This window comes from Homarus americanus, unplaced genomic scaffold (assembly GCF_018991925.1).
Source record: "Homarus americanus isolate GMGI-L3 unplaced genomic scaffold, GMGI_Hamer_2.0 scaffold2558, whole genome shotgun sequence".
Taxonomy (NCBI): Eukaryota; Metazoa; Arthropoda; class Malacostraca; order Decapoda; family Nephropidae; genus Homarus; species Homarus americanus.
The window spans coordinates 48,300-69,253 of NW_024745671.1; the positions used below are offsets into that span (position 1 = coordinate 48,300).

The 20,954-nt window shown below is 41.9% G+C and overlaps 1 protein-coding gene across 1 annotated transcript in view; it reads right to left on the reverse strand.

Moving 5' to 3' along the window:
* Window positions 1-1,460: 1,460 nt before the first annotated feature.
* Window positions 1,461-20,954, reverse strand: part of LOC121878738 — a 30,458-nt gene continuing 10,964 nt past the window's right edge. The window contains exons 14-43 of the mRNA XM_042385095.1: window positions 20,055-20,205; window positions 19,740-19,840; window positions 18,912-19,158; window positions 18,452-18,631; window positions 18,167-18,298; window positions 17,450-17,637; window positions 16,872-17,049; window positions 16,201-16,358; window positions 15,841-15,954; window positions 14,905-15,121; window positions 14,044-14,175; window positions 13,425-13,604; window positions 12,570-12,782; window positions 12,182-12,276; window positions 11,608-11,788; window positions 11,101-11,267; window positions 10,443-10,601; window positions 10,060-10,141; window positions 9,666-9,820; window positions 8,513-8,821; window positions 7,869-8,082; window positions 7,107-7,179; window positions 6,606-6,709; window positions 5,993-6,120; window positions 5,139-5,243; window positions 4,589-4,717; window positions 4,167-4,286; window positions 3,185-3,349; window positions 2,205-2,339; window positions 1,461-1,684 (exon numbers count right to left, since the gene is read on the reverse strand). Coding sequence (XP_042241029.1) covers window positions 1,505-1,684; window positions 2,205-2,339; window positions 3,185-3,349; window positions 4,167-4,286; window positions 4,589-4,717; window positions 5,139-5,243; window positions 5,993-6,120; window positions 6,606-6,709; window positions 7,107-7,179; window positions 7,869-8,082; window positions 8,513-8,821; window positions 9,666-9,820; window positions 10,060-10,141; window positions 10,443-10,601; window positions 11,101-11,267; window positions 11,608-11,788; window positions 12,182-12,276; window positions 12,570-12,782; window positions 13,425-13,604; window positions 14,044-14,175; window positions 14,905-15,121; window positions 15,841-15,954; window positions 16,201-16,358; window positions 16,872-17,049; window positions 17,450-17,637; window positions 18,167-18,298; window positions 18,452-18,631; window positions 18,912-19,158; window positions 19,740-19,840; window positions 20,055-20,205 — 4,692 coding nt within the window. The 3' untranslated portion in view covers window positions 1,461-1,504. The remainder of the gene's footprint in view (window positions 1,685-2,204; window positions 2,340-3,184; window positions 3,350-4,166; window positions 4,287-4,588; window positions 4,718-5,138; window positions 5,244-5,992; window positions 6,121-6,605; window positions 6,710-7,106; window positions 7,180-7,868; window positions 8,083-8,512; window positions 8,822-9,665; window positions 9,821-10,059; window positions 10,142-10,442; window positions 10,602-11,100; window positions 11,268-11,607; window positions 11,789-12,181; window positions 12,277-12,569; window positions 12,783-13,424; window positions 13,605-14,043; window positions 14,176-14,904; window positions 15,122-15,840; window positions 15,955-16,200; window positions 16,359-16,871; window positions 17,050-17,449; window positions 17,638-18,166; window positions 18,299-18,451; window positions 18,632-18,911; window positions 19,159-19,739; window positions 19,841-20,054; window positions 20,206-20,954) is intronic.

Here is a 20,954-nt window from a genome sequence, read left to right on the forward strand (position 1 = left end):
TTCAGATTCACTCACTGTTTGGATATAAAAACTCTGGTCAAATTTCAAGACCAGAGATTAGATTGGTTTCAACTTCATTCAAGTTGACCTTTTACCACGACACGTTGTGCTACTTCTCCGGACCGCTTCACTCGATGACGTTATCCTCATCGCGTCACCCGGTATGACGTAATCCTCACCGCTTCTCCAAGTATGACGTCATCCTTTGCTTTACCTGGTATGACGTCATCCTCACCACTTCGCCTGATATGACGTACTTCGCTTCTCCTGGTTAAATTGGGCTATCAATGGCTTGTTACCCGATAGTACCATGATATAACTTACTTATTCAGTGTTGAGATTACTACAGCTCAGCTTTGTTCACCTGTGAATAGTGGGCATTTTCCACCTGTATACAATGTACAAATATGCTTCCTTACACCAGGAAACATTCTGCACCTGCATGTAGCCACCGTCCAGAACAGAACACCGTTACAACCACAAAGTTTCTCCGGATGGGACCTCAACAGGAATCCAATTTCCCCTCAAACCTCGTTTTCCTGAACTAACACCCAAGTCATTACGTGTACCTGAAACGGTTCTTTAAGTAGATGCCAAGTGTACGAGTTCAGTGACTTACAATCATCAGATCATGACCAAGAGAAAACCAAACTAGTTCGAGATCTTGTGAAACCAACGTTCATGGTAGGTTAAGAAATTGGGCTTTCGTTCAAGAGTTCACACACGGGTGGTGAAGGTGGGGAGAGGATGGAAGACATGCTGGGGCTCATGGCACAGCCAGACATTAATGACAGAAGGCACGACAGATGAGGGGAGGGGGGCGGGGGGTTGGAAAGGTGTAGCGAGTTAAACAGAGGGGGACGACACCTTGTTTTACACATTAGAGTTTGTTGACTAGGCTAACCTAGGATGAGGTTGCACAATGGTGACTTTGGTTGGCAAGTAGTAGTTTGATTTTACAATTACAGGTTTATTAAAATCTTATTACGGTATTACGTTATGGACGCGATCGATGAGCACTTGTTAAATGGGATCTTAACAGTTTTAATCCAAGGTGGATCGTTGTGGCGGAGATGGGTCGCGGGTTGAGTCACATACAGCTGGCTCAAGTGACTGACGTGTGTCGACTACTTCACCCCGTCTGGTATATAAGATCACGGACTGATGCAAATGGTCGTGTGTGTGTGTGTGTGTGTGTGTAGTACTTGAAGGTAGACTTCGTGGTTCTAGTGTTTACGGGTCGACTCGTCAGCACACTCTATCGCCGCTGAATGACTATAGTAGGTGGAGTTTAATGTTGGGTTTACCAAGTTCAAATATATGGTTACCCTCCCCTCCCCCCCAAAAAAAAACTATATATATATCACCACCTATCGGGAAGGAACAACTAAGTAACCGCAATTCTATACCAACTTTTTTATTCAATTAATCGAACCAAAACAGGCGAGTAAAATACCATGTAACAATAGAATATATTTCTTAATCTAAAACATTGTATAAGTGTCTAAATAGAGATACGTTGCTTGTAGACGGAAGCATATAGTGTGGGTGTAGCCAGCTGGAGTGTGGGCAGGTCGTCGTACACCTTCAGGAGGCCGACGCCTGTGTACGCCACCATGGCCCTGTTGGTGGCACCGTGCAGGAACGGGAACGAGAACGGATGAAGGGCAGGTGTCGTCTCAATCTGGGGAAGTTTAAGAAAGTTTTTAAGAGTTGTTAACGCAAAACTTGTCGGTCACTTGTGGAGTTGCCAAGTCAGGATAAATCTTAAATTTAATATAATGTCCGTGAAGACGCCCAAAGGTACACCTGCACTACAGACAGGCGAAACTACAACTAGGTGACGTAGGCCCCCAAGTGTACAAGATCTAGGGTCATAAATGGAAATTAAAATTAGGAAAATGTCTTATCAAGTTGTTTAAACACTTCCCTAGTGGTCGCTGGTTAACGTCCCGGGCACCCAACGTCTACCTAGGTGAAACAGGACTAGTACCTGTTACGCTGCCTCTTCTACCGACGGCTTATTAAAGTATCCTGAACCCACACTGTCTAACGGTTCTTCAAAGCCTATGGGAGACTCTTACCTTTTCATGACCTGACGCTACAAATCTCATTTCATTTCTGTTCGCAAGACCTTTCTGAAGTGACTGAACGGAAACATTCAACAAGCATGAGCAGATAGATATATTCCCCATGTTCCTCACCTCTCTGTGGAAGACGAAGAGGTCACCCTTACGGAAGTAGAGCAGCAGGTTGTGGTGGGTCTGTACGTAGAGCGCCAACTCCCCTGTCGGCATCATCCCAAGTCTGCTTTCCACCGCCCCCTCCACCTCCAGGTTCTGGTGACGGAGGTATAAATGTTCAAAGGAGTAGCTAGGAAGACACTGCAGGGGCCTCTGACATACTATTTATAAACTATACGAGTTAATAAAATAAGAATGGTTATTAAAATGAAGCAATAAAATATAGAAGCCTTTGAAGACGTACAGGTGAAGGAACAGAAGAACGTAAATATAAAACGATATATGTGCGTCAGCAAAATGTGTGCTCTAAATCATCTCCTTATCTATATATTCTGCTCACGTCTCGGGTCACGTGTTACAGCTGCCACGACTTTCCAAGGAGTTTATTATAATCTAGAATGCGATTTTTTTTGGGGGGGGGGAAGTTCTCCAAGTTCCAGTAACCAGTTCAGTACTTTGCCTGGACAGGAAAATCCAATAATCGCCACTGAAAATCTTTTGCTCCAGGTGGAATGTTCCTTCACTCAATCACCTTACCTGGAAGACCTTACTCAGGTATCCAGAGGTTTCTATCCTGACTTACTGCAACGCAAAAAAATAACATTGATTAGATCTCATGACGATCAGGATCTCCAGCTTATTTTACCCAATAAACACTGACGCTAAATGGAGCCAAGTATTTTTAGTCAGGTGAAAGAAGCGGGGATACCTAATAAAATCCAATTGGCTTAACACATCCACCTTAACGATCCAGCAAGATACTCAACTTCCCACGGACTTAAAGGATTTGATTTTTCGCTATCTTGCACAAGTTACGAAAACTTTGAACAAGGTTAAAGAATCTCTTCAAACAGCATCAGTGCCCTTCGTTCATTAGTTCCTGGACAAAGACTTACATTAGCGTTGATTATGTTGTCATCAAGGAGCTAAAATAGTCTTACCTGGACTAGTGTGAGCGTGAGTGTATTAGCCACAGGTGTAGCCTTGAAGATGACCACCTTGCCTACCAGGTACGTGGAATGGGGGCGAGTTACAGTCACCAGCCCCCAGAAGCCTCGACTCAGGGTAGAAACTGACCTGGCGCCGGACATAACCAGACTGTGGATCTGTAGGAAAGGACAAGTTGTACAAGCTACTATCCGACGTCTAGTGTCAAGTCTGTCATGAACGTAGTTAAAATCAACTTGCATGATATCCACGTGCAAGAAAATACTTTAAAAATAACACGGTTTTGAGTAGTAGTTATGAAGTGATGGAACGAGATGTTTGGCTAAAAGTTTAAACAGGCGAATTCTTAGTTATCGAAATACCAAAGTCCATCTGACATTACGATTAACTCACAGTACTGTAACTACAAATGACTCGTCCTGTAAATAGGAATGCTTTAGTTGTTAAGGTGTCTAGTAACTATTGGTAAAAATTATCAATTAAAGACGGTAGTTTTAATTTATTAAGCACATTTGTTTCAAGTTAATGGAAGTTTTTTTTTACCCAAAGTTAAAGTGGTCTTCAACTTCGATATTACACAACTCTCCTGCTGACAAGACTTTAAACCACTACTCAAGTTAAAGAAACTTAATTTGTGTCAATATTCCACTTGGGCAACATTACTTTGTAGGGTTAGTTTTGTATCTGATCACATACATTCACTAAATATCAATAACTAGACAATTGGTGAATGAATGACCTCGGGCATTCACAAAGCAGAGCATCATTTAAGGTTACATTAGCTTAAACAAAAATCTTATAAGTTGAACTAATCAGACATGATTAATATATTTTACAGTTGTGTAAATAATTCGAAAAATATATCTCAAAACTCAAACTATTGATCACAAAACGTTAAGTATATTCATGGAGACTGGCAATGATGGCCCTCTAAATAAATAAATATTACAGGATATACCATAGACTAACACTCACCATCACCATCTGGCTCTCAAAGCTGTCATAACCATATATATGAAGGTGGGCTGGGAGGGTGGTGCTGCCCTCTTGTATCGTCATCAGGAAGGTAGTGCCTCCTATCACCATCCACGATCCCTGCAACACACACACGTCTTTGACTACACCTAACACACACTAACAGGAGGCTATTTTTTTTTTATACTAACAATAATGAAAATAGGAATTAAAAACAAATTACAATAGGTTAGAATATGATTGCTTAGAATCGCCATAAGTTAATGGAAAAGTAAATGAAATACTATACGAAATACAAATTGAAATACAAAACATACGAGAAAAATAAGAATTAAATAAAAAACAAAGAAAACTAATACACGAGAAAATAAATAATTAATGAAATGTGTGCAGTAAAAACAGAAAAGGAGGGATGACCTTACCTTGACGGCCGTGGTGGGGAGTAAGATGTTGATCAGGTAGAAGGATGAGCCAGGTGTCTTGCACATCACCGTGAAGCTCGAGTAGTCTTCAAGCACCGCCAAACACACCTGACCCTCAACAGTGAAGCTCTGCACACCACACAATTAGGGTTAGAATAAAAGGCTCCGATCACCTGAGAATTGGGCACCCTAGTTGATTTCACCTGATTAAGACACCCTAACGCAACCTGGTGCGGAGTTTGGTTAGGTTAGCATGTGGAGTCATTAGGTGAAGTAAAGTGGGGAGGGTCTTAATTCTCAGGTGATTTAAAAGCTGCGATACATATAAAAAATTGGCTATTTTAATTGAATCGCTAGAATTACCACAAGGAAATTTTACTGTACTATCAAGTGAAGATTGTGATAGAAGTGGCAATTTGTAATCTCAGAATAAAAAATAATTTCAATTGACTAAAATATACAATAAATTAAGATAAAAATCAAGTACTGTCCACATATCTACAGGGACTAGCCGAGTTAACCTAGCGAGACAAACAAATTCCTTACTCACCACCAGGTCACGACACTGTTGTACTCTGAAAGCAGCCTCCAGCCTCACCATCCCACCGCTCAACAGGTACACGTGGCCGTAACCTGCACCAGGACCTGCCCCCACCTGTCCCAAGAACCCGCAGGATGGTAAGCTCAAGGATATCAAATTACTCAGAAGTTGGAGAGAAGTTAAGGAGATGAGTGGGGAGGTCACGTAAGGTTAATGGATTAAAACCGGACTCCCTGGGGTGCTGTGTGGCTTGAGAACCGAGAGGTACGAAACAGTTGAAAAAATAAGCAGCAGCCGCTCCTGTAACTTTAACAGCATTAATTTTTTTCAGTGAGCGAGTACTCGTGTACTGTACAGCTGTGCCCTAAGGGTGCTTTTGTAAATTTAGACTATTCCGAAAATTTTTTTTACAATTTAATAGGAGCGAAAATTTTAAGCATTCCCAAATTGAGGAAGATATGGAGAGAAGAGAGCCGCTTGCTCTGAAGACGGTGTAGGTTTTTTTAAGAGGATACAACTGCCTAGGATAAATGCTAAACACCAATAGTAACCACAGGGAGCCAAGTAATTTTGTTTTTAATTTGTACAGCCAATACCAAAGACAGAGGCTCCAGGAGTCGGAAAGCATACGGAACGTATGGCGAAGACGAACCCAAACTATGGAGAACACATCTGAGGTAACACTTATTTCCGTTCCTCGGGACCAAGGGTCTATACTTTTTGGGTTGGCTGTACAACTAATTACCACATTTATTAACTAATTCTTAAGTAGCTCTGGAGCATTCAAATAATTTTGCCAACTGGGTAATCCAGATATCAATACCACCTGGTGTCGTGACTCGGGTTTGTTAAGAGATCCTTACTTGAGTGTAGGTAGCAGTGAGCAGTGTCCCGAGGGGAGCAGCCACCAGGCCTGTAGAGCTACACACGGCCAGCATACCACTACCAAGACCTGCCGCTGCCGTCGACTCTACCACAGGGATGGCCGGATCTGGCAGATAAAATAAAAAAGTTAGCCAAGAGGCAAGTCCTGATACAGTGACTGCCAGCCAAGACAAAACTTCACCTCTTCGTAGTTTACGTCCGACTTTACATCTCTGGACGATTCAAAACCGGTTACCCGGACTTGCCCGAAGATTTTTGGTTTAGATATACAGTACAGTACTATATTACTACTTCGACTTTTTACATATTCAGTCACACGAACACAAGAATCCCGCCATTTCTACACCTCCCTCCACAGAAGCGGCGAGACGAGATATTCTACCCATTGTCTTGCCGTCATCTTGTGGACAGCTGATCCCCGGAACAACTGACAGCAGGTTTTCTCGACTGTTTTACAATTTAATAAAAAATTCTTAAGCTTAAATGTTCATACTTTATCATGGTCCTAATACAGGACACCACCTTCAGTTTTCAAATGGCCCTGTGTTCATTTTCTGGAGGAATTTATCACGAGATTCTATTAGTACTCACACAGCTCCGCCATGGTGGTGATGTTGTAGATCCGGACGCGGCCACCAACTCTGTCCAGCCCCACCAGTGTGTCCACCCCGTCCACCATCAGCTCACCCGACAACCTGAAAGCCCACGTTACTCATCAGCAAGTGAAAGACAATCACTTCTGTCCTCCGTTCAGTTGACCCTCAATAATAAGAAGGGCTATTGTTTTAAGCACTAGGTCAATTATAAATAACAAGATATTTGTAAAGGAACCCGACTCCACATCCCTTCAATTATCCTGTACTGTATTGTATACTTCCCCCACCTTCAGCTTCCTCTCACCTGGACCTGGTCCCCTTCACCTCAACCAACTGAGACTTTCAAGAAAATCTTAATTAACTTGGTAAACCTGATCCTTAAAATCTTTTCATTTCGCCAATTATAAATACAAAACTTGCATCCCCACAGTCGGTAGATTCATTGTCACTAATAACTGTTCATTCCCCCAATCACCAGCTGTACACGACTACTTACTGTACTGGGAGTAGCTTGTGTAGGGGTGTAGCCAAGTATTGTTCCTGGTAGTACCACAGATCGTCTGGTGCACCTGCAATGTTAACAATTTCAGTTGACCGTAATTAGGTATAACGGATTTTATGTCTTCTGTCATAACACATCGACTGTCTGGACTTTCAACATGCAACAACTACTGTATCTGCATTAACTGGTCTTTAAGCAGTTGTAACGTATAAAGCGGTACGCTGTTGCCGGCATTGATACCTATAAGCCGGTGGTAGACAACCACAACTACAGGGAACTTGGGTTATTAAGGACGGACTGCCATATTGAAAGTAACCAAGTCACTTTAGTTAACATTTAAAGTAAGTCGGCGCTCGTTAGCAGATTCATAGATATAGTCACCTGGAGGGGATTTGGTTTAATAATTTAACTAGTTTTTTGGTCTATATACATTTCAAATACCAAACTATCAAATTATTTACTGTACAAACTTTTACGTCAATTGCCAATTGTTGTCCTGTTTGGACCGTCCTATTAACGTCATCATTTAACTTTCCCTGTATCTGTTCCATGATGTAATACTTCGCCTCCTGCTCTACCTGTTACAAGCTCTCCTCCTGCATGATCTGCTTCAATATAATCCTTCCAGACTCCAGAACGGTTATCAGCGTCTGTTATCTAGATTCTCACCATAATTCCCATTAAACGAATAAGAATAAGCCTTCCTGCTCTAGACAATCACTTTCGTCCAGGTAGTCTTCCACCTCGCCAACCTACCCGAGAGAACCGTCTTCACATCATGCGCTGCCTCTAGGATGTGCGCCATTTCGTTGCCCATGTTGTGGACGATATGCTGGCCCAGGAGGCACAGTGCCAGGTCAGTTATGTTGTAGCCGTTGATCATGTGGTTCACTAGCCACACCTCCGTCGCAGTCACCACCTCTAGGAACACCACGGCGCCAGTGATCACCATGTCACCCTGCGTCTTGACCTGCAGCAAGAGGGAACGTGTCTCGACAACACGCAAATATCTCTTTTATAGGGGGGGGGGTCTTAGTTTTGTTTACGGACTCCTTAAATAGGCCAAGATCATCCTTATAAACCAAAATGTACCCGAGTGGCTAACCAAGTTGTGTTAAGGTTTATTTCATCAGTCACCAGAAACTACTGTAGGTGTCGCAGAAAGCTTCCATTAATACGTGGATCATGTTTGATACGTTTCCCTGAAGTTTATTGGTAGACTTATGGAAGAATTTATCATAAATGTTTGCCGAATGTATAAAACCTTCACTAACTTAAAAATGTTGCATCTTAAAAATTCTGAAACTAGTTAAACCTATAGATTGAAATGTTGTAGTGTTCATTGATGTAGATTAGTGTTGGGTAATATTAGAACAAATAATTTGTCAACAAATTCATACCGTGTAGAGGCGCAGTCTCTCTAAATCAATATCGTTGAAGAAGTGGTCAAGAATGGTGATGGAGTTGTTGACCAGAACGGCGAGCAAGTCCAGTCCTGCGGCAGAAACGGTCAACACGCCACTCATCGTCTGTTCGCCGTCCCTCATTAACAGTAGGTTCCTGCTCATCATCACTCCATCCACCGTCCCAGCAACACTCAGAGTCTGGAGGATCCTAAGGCCCATGAACGTCGTGACTCCAGGGATGAAGTAGACACCGTCAGCCCCGGCCATCACCACCATCTTGGCAAACTCAGACACGTCCACACCCTGGTGAGAAATTTAGCTACTTTTAGCCAGCAGTACGAGTGACTAGTTGGTGCAGTAAAAAAAACTTTCCACATTTGTTTACACCAGCCTGACGTAAAACAATCTTATTGTAACCAATTTTTGCCTACCCTTACCGGATTAGCAGAAATAAAGTTATTGATAGTAGGCGGTTACCAAACAGGGAGGTACTACTGCCTGGAAGATACTGGAAGCATAATGTGTTGTCTAATGGTAGACCCTGCTGCCATATGGCATCACGAAAATTGTGACCAAGTCCCATGTTGCTGATCTGACTTTCTGCCTCATTTACACACAATTGCAGGGTCTCAATTGTTTCTCTTACTATTGACAACACAACATATATATTTCTCACTTTTTATTTGTTATTTTATTATTATTATGGTATTATCATTAATTTCTTATTTTAAATTTTGTATTTTTAATATAAATTTTATTTACTATGAATTATTATTATTTACATTTTCGCTCCCCAGGCCCCGATGTGGGTCAGTGACTTGTGCCTGGGTGGGCTAACCCCCGTAAAAAAGAAGGAACATCAACCAAAGACCCGTGATAAGTTTATGGATTAACCCCAAGACTGGCATGTCATTACCGAGGACTATTGTACGCTTGGTGCCGTGTTGAAGTACATGTTGCAGATCAAGTGAAGTCACGGTCCTAATCTCCTCTCCTAACGTAAACAAACCATTGGGGCAGACAAACATTGATCCATTATGCTTGGTGGCTCGAAGTAAATTTTGATAGGGTTAGGTTACATAGGCGGCCTATTAGACTTAAGGTACCATCACACCAGCCACCATTCTCCCACTGTCAAGAACCTCACCTGGACAAGCGCGTAGGGCCGAGGGCTAAGGTCTCCCACAACAGTCACGTCCTGCAGGAACACTTTATTGCCGCTGATGGTCGCTGGTTGTCCCCGTATCACGAAGTCCCGCCCCATCCACAACCCGTTCAGTGTACCGTTCAGCAACATGGAGGCTGTAACAGATGGACTTCGTTCAGCGACAACTACAACATAAGGTCAAGTCCTCTGCTTCTCTATATCCCAAGGTGCAGTTCCAACGAACCTAAGGACTTCCAGCTTCTGTTTTTGATTCATGGGGAGTGTCTCAAGAGTTTGAAATGAATTCTCACTACAATTGAAAGTGACCATATAATAAACATAAGAGTAGGGTGGGGGAGAGTAGGGTGGGGGAGAGTAGGGTGGGGGAGCCCACCTTTTGCCGTCAGGTGCTGCATGGTGAGGACGCCTGATATCACCTGGTCACCATCTGTCAGTAGCAGGTTCTGTAGTGCTCGCTGTTAAAACAAATATTCACTTCAGTTACAACTCTAAATGTAAATAAGTTATATTAGATAAGTATCAGTTAAGTGACCCATTAAAATACATACACAAGTTTAACACTAAATATCACTCCAAGAAAAATATCAATTCACACCTTACTGTCCTAGACATAGTTCACATCTGTCGAGTAAACGAGTTCATACACTTGCAGGTCATACGAGCACCAACCTAACAAGATGGGACCCCAGTATGAAGGGTCAGTAAGGGCCTATCAGACCTAGTACAGATCCAACGTTCACCCAAACCTCAACTCACCGAGAGCCAATCATCTTTAGAGTCCAATGTGTAGGTGTCAAGTCGAGTGACGGTGAGGGATTCGATGACAAAGGAGCCAGACAACACCTGGCTTCCCTCGCACTCCTTCAGCAGCACGGTGTCCCTCAAGGTCTCTACGTCCACCCCATTCAACAGACCCTGACAGGAAGAGGGATAAGCCTAACTCAAGAACCGGCTTCTTCATCTGGTTTCTATTTGTTCTCTATATATGTGATCTCTGGTGACTACGGCTTTGGTTATCGACTGTATTCTATTAAGTAAAAATATCATTAAAAAAGTGACAATGGCGATTATGAAATTTGAGTCAACTAAAATTATATTGAAATATGTTATAAACTAAAATATGATCATTATCGTCAATGAAAAATGTTGAGAATAAAAAGAGATGGGGGAGGCAAGATTAAATTAGCCGAATCCAAAAACCAGCATTTTCCCCGATCATGGATGTCCTGTCACTTGCAGTCTTATGTACACAGGAAACCAATTTCATTTCAAAATGGGACCTATTTCTGATATATTGACACTCTTACATCGATAACCTTTTCCACTAAACTTACATCATTGAGGGGGGGAAGGGGGGTAGCAGACCATGACGGCGAGGTACCTGTGAAAAATAAATGCCTCGGTAATAACCTACCCGGAGTATAAGGTAAACACCAGGCTGCAGGACGACAGTATTGAAGGAGGCGGTGACGGAGACGCTGGCGGGGAGATCACTCAACCAGAACTCCTCCAACAGGGTCGTCAAGTCCTCGTCGTTCAGGTGATCAAACAATCTCACGTCCCTCCCAAAGTGAACGTCGCCTGTAAGTAAAATAACGAATGGCTGTGGCCCGTTTACAATAACCGATTACACTGAAGGTGAACTAGAAAATGTAGTCTGTCAAGTTTGATCGTTGTTTAGTTACACAAATGTAAATCACTCGTACTTGAAAACAAATTTTTCATCGATGACTCATGCAGTAGTATCAAAGTACATGAACAATGTAACGGTAGTTAAGGCCCACTCTTACTAAGGTCACATTTATTCAGTAGGAATGGGGGCCCCACTAGGAGTCAAGTCATAACCCAATGATTGACTTATGTTAAGTCTTAAGATTGGTGACCACCGACCCGTCTATGGAGTAAACGTCCTGAGCCTCACCATGGACGGTGAGAGAGTCTATGTAGACGACGGTGTCACGGAGAGCCAAGAGGTCAGCAAGAGTTTGGAGGTTGACGAGCACAGGGTCGTCAAACTCACTGTTGCTCACCAACATACCCTTCAGCATGGTGAAGATACCGGAGTAGAGCACGAGTGATAAGAAAGTCTTCTTCCCAGTTATCTGCAGAGAACAGCCGAGGTCATTTTACATATACTATTAACCTTACCAACTCGAATCCGTTAAAGTCGCTAAAATTGCAACTCCAAACGTTTGAGCTTTTCATATCTAAATATTTAAATAGGTCTCAAGCTTGTCATATTGAATATATTTACAATCAACACAGTAACCAGTTATTTTGTCCTTTATGGTGTTAATATATGTAAATACTTTTTACAGTCCACACTAGCCATCATTCATACCTCCATGACACCACCTACACTAAAAAAATGATATAATTGATATATATTATTACTTAAACTATTCCATATAATTTGACTTAAGTGAACACCGTTTCGAGAAGTTCAAGATGTGGTTAAAAAATAAAGACCTCCATCCTTAAACGTTACACTGTACCTTCTGGGTTTCGGCAGAGGCTATTAGAGCGTCGACACTGAGGTCCCAACCTTGAATGGTCCCGGACAGGATGATCTCCTTGCCATACACGTGACCTGGCGGAGTGCATCAGTTACCAAGTGGGAATACTACATCCTGAACCGATCCTTGATGAACATAATTACAAACTATAGAAACAAGTTATACAATTTAAACCTTAAGAAATGAAAAGTATTTAATCCTATTCATCCATCAAGATTATCATAATGGCAATCTTGGACAGTGACTATTGATAACGGAGGCAGACGACACTCTTGCCCTTCAAAGAATTCATCTAAAACCTTATTCCCAGAGCTTTCATTGCAACACAAGAATTAAGTTTAAACCTCTCATTAAACCCTAAACCTACCAAAGGAAGCGCTGTGAATAGTAGTGACCTCGTCCACCTTGGCCGTCATGTGTAACAGGCGACTCCACTCTACTGTCTGCAGGTAGACGCCCTCGAAGGTAACTGCCGCCGCCTTTACGTTTGTCAAGGTGTTGAGACCCAGCAGCGACTGATCACCGTCCTTCAGCAGCCACCCGGAACTATACTCCTCGGCAGACACTCCGTCAAAGTCTCCTACAGTGAGAGTCACGCAGCTAGTGTTACATATTCCGGCTCTCACCTCAGGCACTAGTCAGGTAAAACGGCTCTAACATGTGGATTGAGTGAGTGTGTGTGTGATGAATAAAAAAATAAGAGGGACGTCACTCACTGATTACTGTCTATATATTCGCTGAAATTAACCATAAAACCAATTGATAAGGTATTAGGTATGTATTCCACATTGATTAAAAGATAGAAATTCCACCAAAAAACTGAGGTACTATATCAGAAGAGTTGGAGGAAAAACTGAAATATGTACATGGACACTTAAGGTTTGTTTATATTGTACTCTTGCAGGATTTGCCTCTGCAAGTCACTTTGTACACCCCCTCCCTCCCCCAATATTTTTTCGAGTTCTGCTTTTGAACTACAGTACTGTGATACATGTACAGTAAAGACAACCTATTTTTACATCCTCCTATCCTCAATTTCGTGGAGAAGTGCTGAAAAATTAATATATCAATTTAAGACCAATATTCTCTCAGATCCCAAACTTTCTAACAATATACTCTAGTAACCTAAATAAAATCATGATGGGGCCCTAACTATTAAGGCAGCCCTCTAAGAAATTGCCAGTAATATATCCAAGGTTTACGTCACAAAACTTCTACTTACTGCCGAATGTGAGAACCTCGACTACAACTTCTCCAGTGAACATGAGAGAGCCTGCAATGTACTCAGTGGTGTCCTTGTACACCAGCCGCCTCTCCCAGTTGCCCAAGTCTGTACCCGTGGCCGAGTGAGCCATCAGACCGTAAACGAACCTGCCAGTCAGCGTCTGTACACTGCCACCACCTGTCAGATTTTATTTACAACTGTTACTGGCCGAGGGTCTTACTCACGCCATTCACAAAGGGTAAAGAACAAAGTTTAGTTAAGTTAACATTAAAAATATCAGGACGAAATTACAACTAATTGAGGACATCTGACTACTGTTGATGCATGACCACTGTAGGTGTTGGCTCGGTACTAAAATTATTCTCAATGACACTGGAATTATTAAATATCCAGCAAATACTGAAGTGATCTTTACTCTTACTAAGTCCTGTAAAAACAGACGGTATATAAAGCAAGACGTTTGTATTATTTTTAGCCACAGATATAGTACAAACGAGCACAAGTCCCAGGGTGAGCTCGGGTGAAGACTTCAAGCATCTCTCCTGTACATTCCTAGAAATTTATCCCGAGTCTGGCAATAAAATTAAACTAGTTCAAACAGCGGAAGTACACCTACCGTTCTTCCGGAGGGAGTCCGAGAAGAAGAGCTCAGTCCAGACGACCCCGTCGACGGTGCCACAGTGACCCACATCCACTGCAGACATCCTCGTCTCCGTCAGTACTCTCAGGAAGGTGAACGTCTTCCTCCCTTATCACCACAATGACAATGAGTAGGCTTTAAAAATATTAGCGACATTTGATACAAAAGACACGAAGTATGAATTAAGTTGAAGCAGAGTAAGTTTAGTACAACATAATTTGTTTACATTACTGTCCGTATAAATAAGATTACCAAGACCATCCTTGAAGATTTAAGTTTCAATATCTCCTCTACTGTCTTTACACTTTTAATTTATTGGGATAATAAATTATACCGGGGATAACTTTAGTCAACTCCGTGTAATACAGTACAGGGAGGACCAGGTTTAGCGCAGAAATTAATGAATACGAAAATCAGCCAATTTAAATTACATACTTCCTGGTCAACTGTGCTCAAAGTAGTCATTCCTATTCACCACAACTGTGTACAAACAATTTTGTTCTTGCTAAACACTAATGAAGCATTAAAAAATTATTTATTAGGAATTAAGGGTTACTTTTTTTTTTAGACATTCTGTACTCTAACTTGATCATAAACGAGGAATTTATTCTCCATTAGTGAAATTTGAATATAGTACAGGCAAGGCATCACTTCCCAACCAAGTTAGTCAAGTATTCTTTTCAAATTACTTTAAAGGATTTAAATTTAAGTTAAACAATGCAAGTCCAAAGATTGACGACAGAACTGACAGATGGACGCAACCAGCTTCGGTGTCCTGGTTTACAAAAGCTTTGTTTTATAATCCTTCTTGAGAACAGGAGTCTGGGAGCAACTCGCCAGTTATGACAGTCGTGCCGGTGAGGGTAACAACATCGTTAAGGTCCACGCCGTTGATCAACACCACGCCTGTCACCCATAAGTCTGCCATGACGGGCTGCAGGAAGTAGAGGTTTTGCACGATGGTCTGGTTCTTGTTCCTCAACACCAGCTGTGACGCCAGAACACCCACGTCATGTGGCTTCATCGATCCAGTGGTCACGTCTCCCTCAACTCTCTGGGGCAGGAGAAGTTGGTTCAGGGTTCTCCACAAAAAAACTTTGGATTTAAAAAGATTAAACAGGATGAAAGAACCAGTTGAAGCAAACGGGATCAATGAGAATGTAGGTGTTAGTCTGGTTGAGCCAAATGTACCGAACGAATTCAGTTTAGAATTTTATACTTATGAGGGGGAATACAATACATGGCTTCCACCAGTGTCAGTCCTGCATTGTTTATTTGAAAAACTGACGCGCATTACTTTCTTATGGTCCAAAGTTACACCAAACTTAAAAAAATATCAGAAGTTTGTAAAACGTGTTAATAAGTTAAAAAAAACAGCGGCCAGTCGACATTTAATAAAAATAACAAACCTGAAAGTGTTTTAAGAGTCATGGTGCCGGCAGTAATAGTATGTGTAACGAGTCAAGGACTGACGTGTATATATACAGCACAACGACCCTTTGAAACACTGGTGGACGTGAAGCGAGAATCTGACATTTACCAAACGATAATGAAGGTATAGAACATGACTAACCGTACCATGAGTTAGGGGACTGTGCTGGTTAAATAGAACATTTACAAATCTAGGACTGCACATGGAGAAAAAATATACAAGGATAAAATACCGATTTACAAATGGTACTAATTTCTGTGTACTATTAGTAACCCCAGCCAAGAGGTCTGTATTGGCAACAGACTTAAGTTAAGCCTCTGAATTTCTTATACTTTACATACCAGACCGTTCTTAAAGGTTATGGTGTTGGTGAAGGTGTGTGTGCCGTGTGTGAGGACGTACAGGTGGACGCTCTCGCCGTTCAGTCTGTCTGTCACCTCCACGTTACCGCCCAGCTGTCAACAAGGAAGGAAATTTTTTTTTCTTCACATTTTACAAATTCTGTAAATTCATATTTAACGTTAAAATAAATGTTTGACACCAATTATCGAACTTCCTTGATATTTATGAAGCTGTTAACTATGTCAATGTAACCAGTGAAATTAAACAAAAACCTTTCATCAGGGCAGACGAAGTACATCTACATGTCCACTATATATTAAGGCACCGGTGTAGGCATCTTATCTAGTATATACAAGTACCTGAACTTGGCCCTGGAAGACGAGAGGAACGGCTATGTAGGTGGCAGTAAGAGGTATGGCAGAGTTTCGTATCCTGGACAGACTCGCTCCATCCAGTTGGTCGTCCTGGACTTGAAGGTCGTCGTGGAATATCATAGATCCCTTCACCTCTATACCAGCTGTAACCAGGGAGGAGAGGGGTCAAGAATCATCACACATTGGCCATGTTAACTGTCCTATGGGAGAAGGGTTGATGGAGGATTATTTTGGAACATATTATATTACGAAAAAAATGGGTTTAATCCACTAAGTTAATACAATACTTCAGCATTAACTGTCCTTATTCCTCAAAGATTCAAACTTTACTATTTTACCAATAAGGAATTCTTACTATTAATCGAACAGAAGCTTGCCTAAATTTCTCTTATCCAATAAACGGATCAAGCAATAAATGATTTCCAAGAAGCTTCCGAGAATACATCTTGCCTTAAAACAACCTTCATTTATCTCCCAAGTATAATTTAATCCTTAACCGACTATTTAAAGGTAACGTTTAATTCCTGAAACAAGACATCCTTCAGAAGATGACTCAAATTATAGAACATCACTAATACAGCATTTTGTTTTTCCTCAAACTATAAGAATTACCAGACGGAAATTTTCAGCACATAATTTTCAGCACCGTTACATACACTCAAGACCCTGGATGAATTCCTGCTGTACGTTCTTCATAAAGTCGCCGAGGTAATGACCAGAGACCTTGAGTGCCACAGTGGAGTGTCCGAGTATGTCTAGTTGAGTGAACACCTTGACGCTGCTCACCACTTGCTCCCCGTCCACGACCATCACCGACAGTGACCCATCAACTTGCTGCAGCCAACATCCTCAGTTAGTATACACATCACTAGTCATACTCTAGATAGATAACTAAGGATCATCAGTACAGGTAGAGTGACACAGGCTATGTAGAACGATAAGAATAGGGAATCAACCTTATTAAAAAGGGTCCAATTTTTTTGGCCTTAATTTCTGGTTAAGATAAAGTGAACTAAACCTTAATATTCACTACAGAAATCAATAACTAAGCCAGTGACGAAATAAAATCAGTCTACAAAATTTTGATGCTTTCAATACGACAATAATGGAAGGTTAATTAAAATTACAACTGGCATGGGAAACCTTTCTTTCACACAGGCCTTAGTGCATTATCTTGCCACCCTGACAGGTCCCCTTAAACACCTGCCATCGTCTCCACTGCCCCTCAACACACCTGGATATCGTTAAGATTTTTGTGAATGAAGATGGAGTCTGCGGTCACCGAGACAAAGGTGGTGGGAATGTAAATGACCTCATCTGGTCCATTCCTTAGGTACAAATCCTCCGGCACCTTCACGCCGTTCACCCTGCCAGACACAGTCAGCTCCGACCCCACCTCCAATCCTCCTACCGTGTGCACACCTGACAGGGGAAACGTTTAATGAAATTTTCACACGCTCTTGGTCAGTGGCCACAGTCCTAACAGGATCCAACTAAGAACTAAATTAACAAGATTTGGACCACTTTCTAATAAGAGCCCCACGCCTCATGGGCAGAGTTGTAATGGGATCCTTTCCCAATGGTTAGGTTAAAGGCACGTAACAATTAGTCCTAGGACCCAGTGTGCCCAACAACCTAATAAATCTGTAGTCTTAAATGTTAACACTTTAATTTTCACTTTAGTTTAGCTCCAAAAATGAACTATAAATTTAAGTTTAAACCCGAGGTGACGCCCACACCCAAACTACGAAATTCGTCCTCTGGTGAAAACCGAAAACTTCCACTTAATAAACTCATTTGGTCAGAAAATACAATATTAAAACATCACTCACCGCCGCCCGTATCAAAGTGAAATAAGTTATTCCCCGTTTAGTTGAAAAATTACTAATTAAGGATTCTTTGGAGCAGTTAGCCATAAATTATAACTTTTACTTGTAAATGATGAACTTGCCTGTGATGGTCTGCAGGTCGGTGGTGGTATGAAGGAGGGCAGTGTAGAAGGCGGTCTCAGGGTCTAATGGGGTTAGGACCCTTGTGCTCATCATGGTCGGTGCCACCAGGTTCCCCATCACCCTTATCAGACCTACAAAAAAAATGCATTAGAACAAAGCGCTGCCTTTGTACTCTTATGTAAATTAGAAGACACGCACTTTATTTTGGCCATCCAACTTTGCAACAGATCACGGTTGGTTATTTGCATATATATAGCTAGTACAAGTGAATAACCAATCATCACCGGTTATGTTTTGCGAGACATCCTTCAGCACCAGGTCATCCAGGAACTTGGTGAAGGGCTGATCGTTGAGGAGGTAGAGGTGGAGGCTGGGTGTGTAGAGGGAGGCCATGGTGACGCGTCCTTGTAGGTGCTGCTCCCCGACGGTCAACAACAGGTTTCCATCCACCACGACACCATCCACTACAAAGTTAAATATCCATCTGGTTACAGTAAACATTTTAGAAGCTAATAGGATCTCGCTTACACATTCTAAGTCATGTGTGAAGAGAGAGTAGCGTCAATACAGGGCATCAACATTCTAAAGAAGTGAGTAATGTAAAGGCAGAAAACGTAGACGTCTGTTCAACAAAGACTAGACTCCAAAAAGTGAACTAGTTATTAGAATTAGAGGTTTGATACAATTAAGCTAAGGCTACAAGGATTGGGGGGCATACAAGGACTAACTTGAGTATGCTCTCACCTGTGCCAGCTACCTGAAGAGCCTCCACCTTTATGAACCCGAAGTTCTTCTCCCCGACGATGGTATGAGAGCCAGTGAGAGTCACCAGTTGGGAGGTGGGAGTCAAGGGCAGACCAGGACCACTGAGGAAGGCCACAGTCGCTGTCCCGCCCTTAGTTATGACCACGTCACTCAGAGTGAGGTTAAGTTCCCCGTTGTCTTTATGTAACCAAACAGCGTTGTTGAAGGTGCTATCGACGCCGTTGATCTGGGAAGGATGCGACTGATGATGTACCGTCTTATGATACTTATTAAAACAGATGGCACACACTATATGAACCTTTAGTACCAATAATACAAGACGAATCTAGGCAGCCTATTTTACATTTAAATCAATACAAGAAGAATTGATAATTATTAACTATATACCTTGGCTGTCAGACGGCTGTACCTGTCCAGCAGCAAGAGTATATTAACGTGTACCCTTTAGCGAGCAAAAATCCATTACGGTTTCAAAACTCCCCTTAAACAATCCAGGGACGCCTTAGCTCACAATACTATTTCATTACTCTACTCGGGATACATTATATATAAACATGTAAGAGAAGGACGGGAAGCGGGACTAACTAACAAGCACAAATGTCTTCCTCAGGTAATTAAAATTTTAGGTGTAGTCCAAGTGTGCTAGTTTCAAGAGTACTGTTGTGTTAAATGTCTGGTGGACAGTCATCTGTACATAGTGACAACGAGGACACTCATCTACAGTACAGTGTGTAGAGGACAAGTGTCTACTCTAGACTGGACAGCAGTGAGGAGGAGGAGGTTACTACACCAGCAGCACCTACTTACCTCCTGTACCTGCAGGTTGGCCACATAACAACCATCTCGCTGCCCACCACCACCACCATCAAGCCTACACGTTATCCTCAGGGTCGAGAATTTGTGACCATCTGGGGGGGAAATTGAAGTCGGTAACATTACACCGGACAGCAGGAATGTGAAATTTTAAAAATACAAAAGGTGTATCTATACATTACTGCAGCCCAAAATGTATACATCTATACATTCTAGAACCCAAAATACATACATCTTATTGTGTACGAGTCATTGGCACACAAGTCATTCATTCACTCATAAAAAATGATTTAGGTCTTTTCAACTTACGGAGGTTAGGTTGGTATAGCCTCATAGAGCGGCCAAATTGAGTGCGGGACTCCCTCTCTAACCGCGTCAGCTCCCGCAGCTTGTTAAACACCCTCATGATGCTCACAGTGATCTCGTCTGTCACCTGGATGCCCTCTGGATTGACCGTAATCTAAAAGTAAAATACAGTACAAGATATTACCATCTATAATCGTTAACTGGGATACTGGTTTTATATAACTTAAACCCCTCGAGTATGATACTAAAAGGTACGATTATTCAACCCTCGAGGAGGAGGATTCAACCTTTGATTATAAAGACACTTCGAGGACGAGCACGATGACTTAACCCCTCGAGCACGATGACTTACTTACGGGGTTATGCCATAATACTCGAGGGGTTCAGGGGATAAATGCCGGTTACTCCAGGGAACTTTACTGTAATTGTAGCGACTGAGGCAAAAAATCTATAGGCTTTGAAACTTAAATTACGGCATACAGGAGACACGCGAATTATATGGTTGTACGCTGGACAGGGAGTGTAATATTGCCAACAGCGCCTGAAATGGGAGATAACTACACATGTACTTTAATACCAACAACCTATCAACATCGATACACCCCAAATAGCGAACCGAACATTACCCTAAACTATTCAGCGAGCAATTAACTTCTTTCAAAACCATCGAGTCATTAATTCCGTGTAAACCAAATCATGAGTATTGTAGACATAATTAATGTTGATTTTTGTATTTACTTTTTTTAACGAGTACATGATATTACCGAGTTAAATGGCTAAAGTAATTAAGTCCAATTTTTTTTTTTTTTTGGGAGGGGGGGTTTCAGTATGGAGTTCCCTCCCTGATGCTATGAACACATACCAATATGGTTCGTGAAAATCCTTTGAGCCAGATAAGTGTTT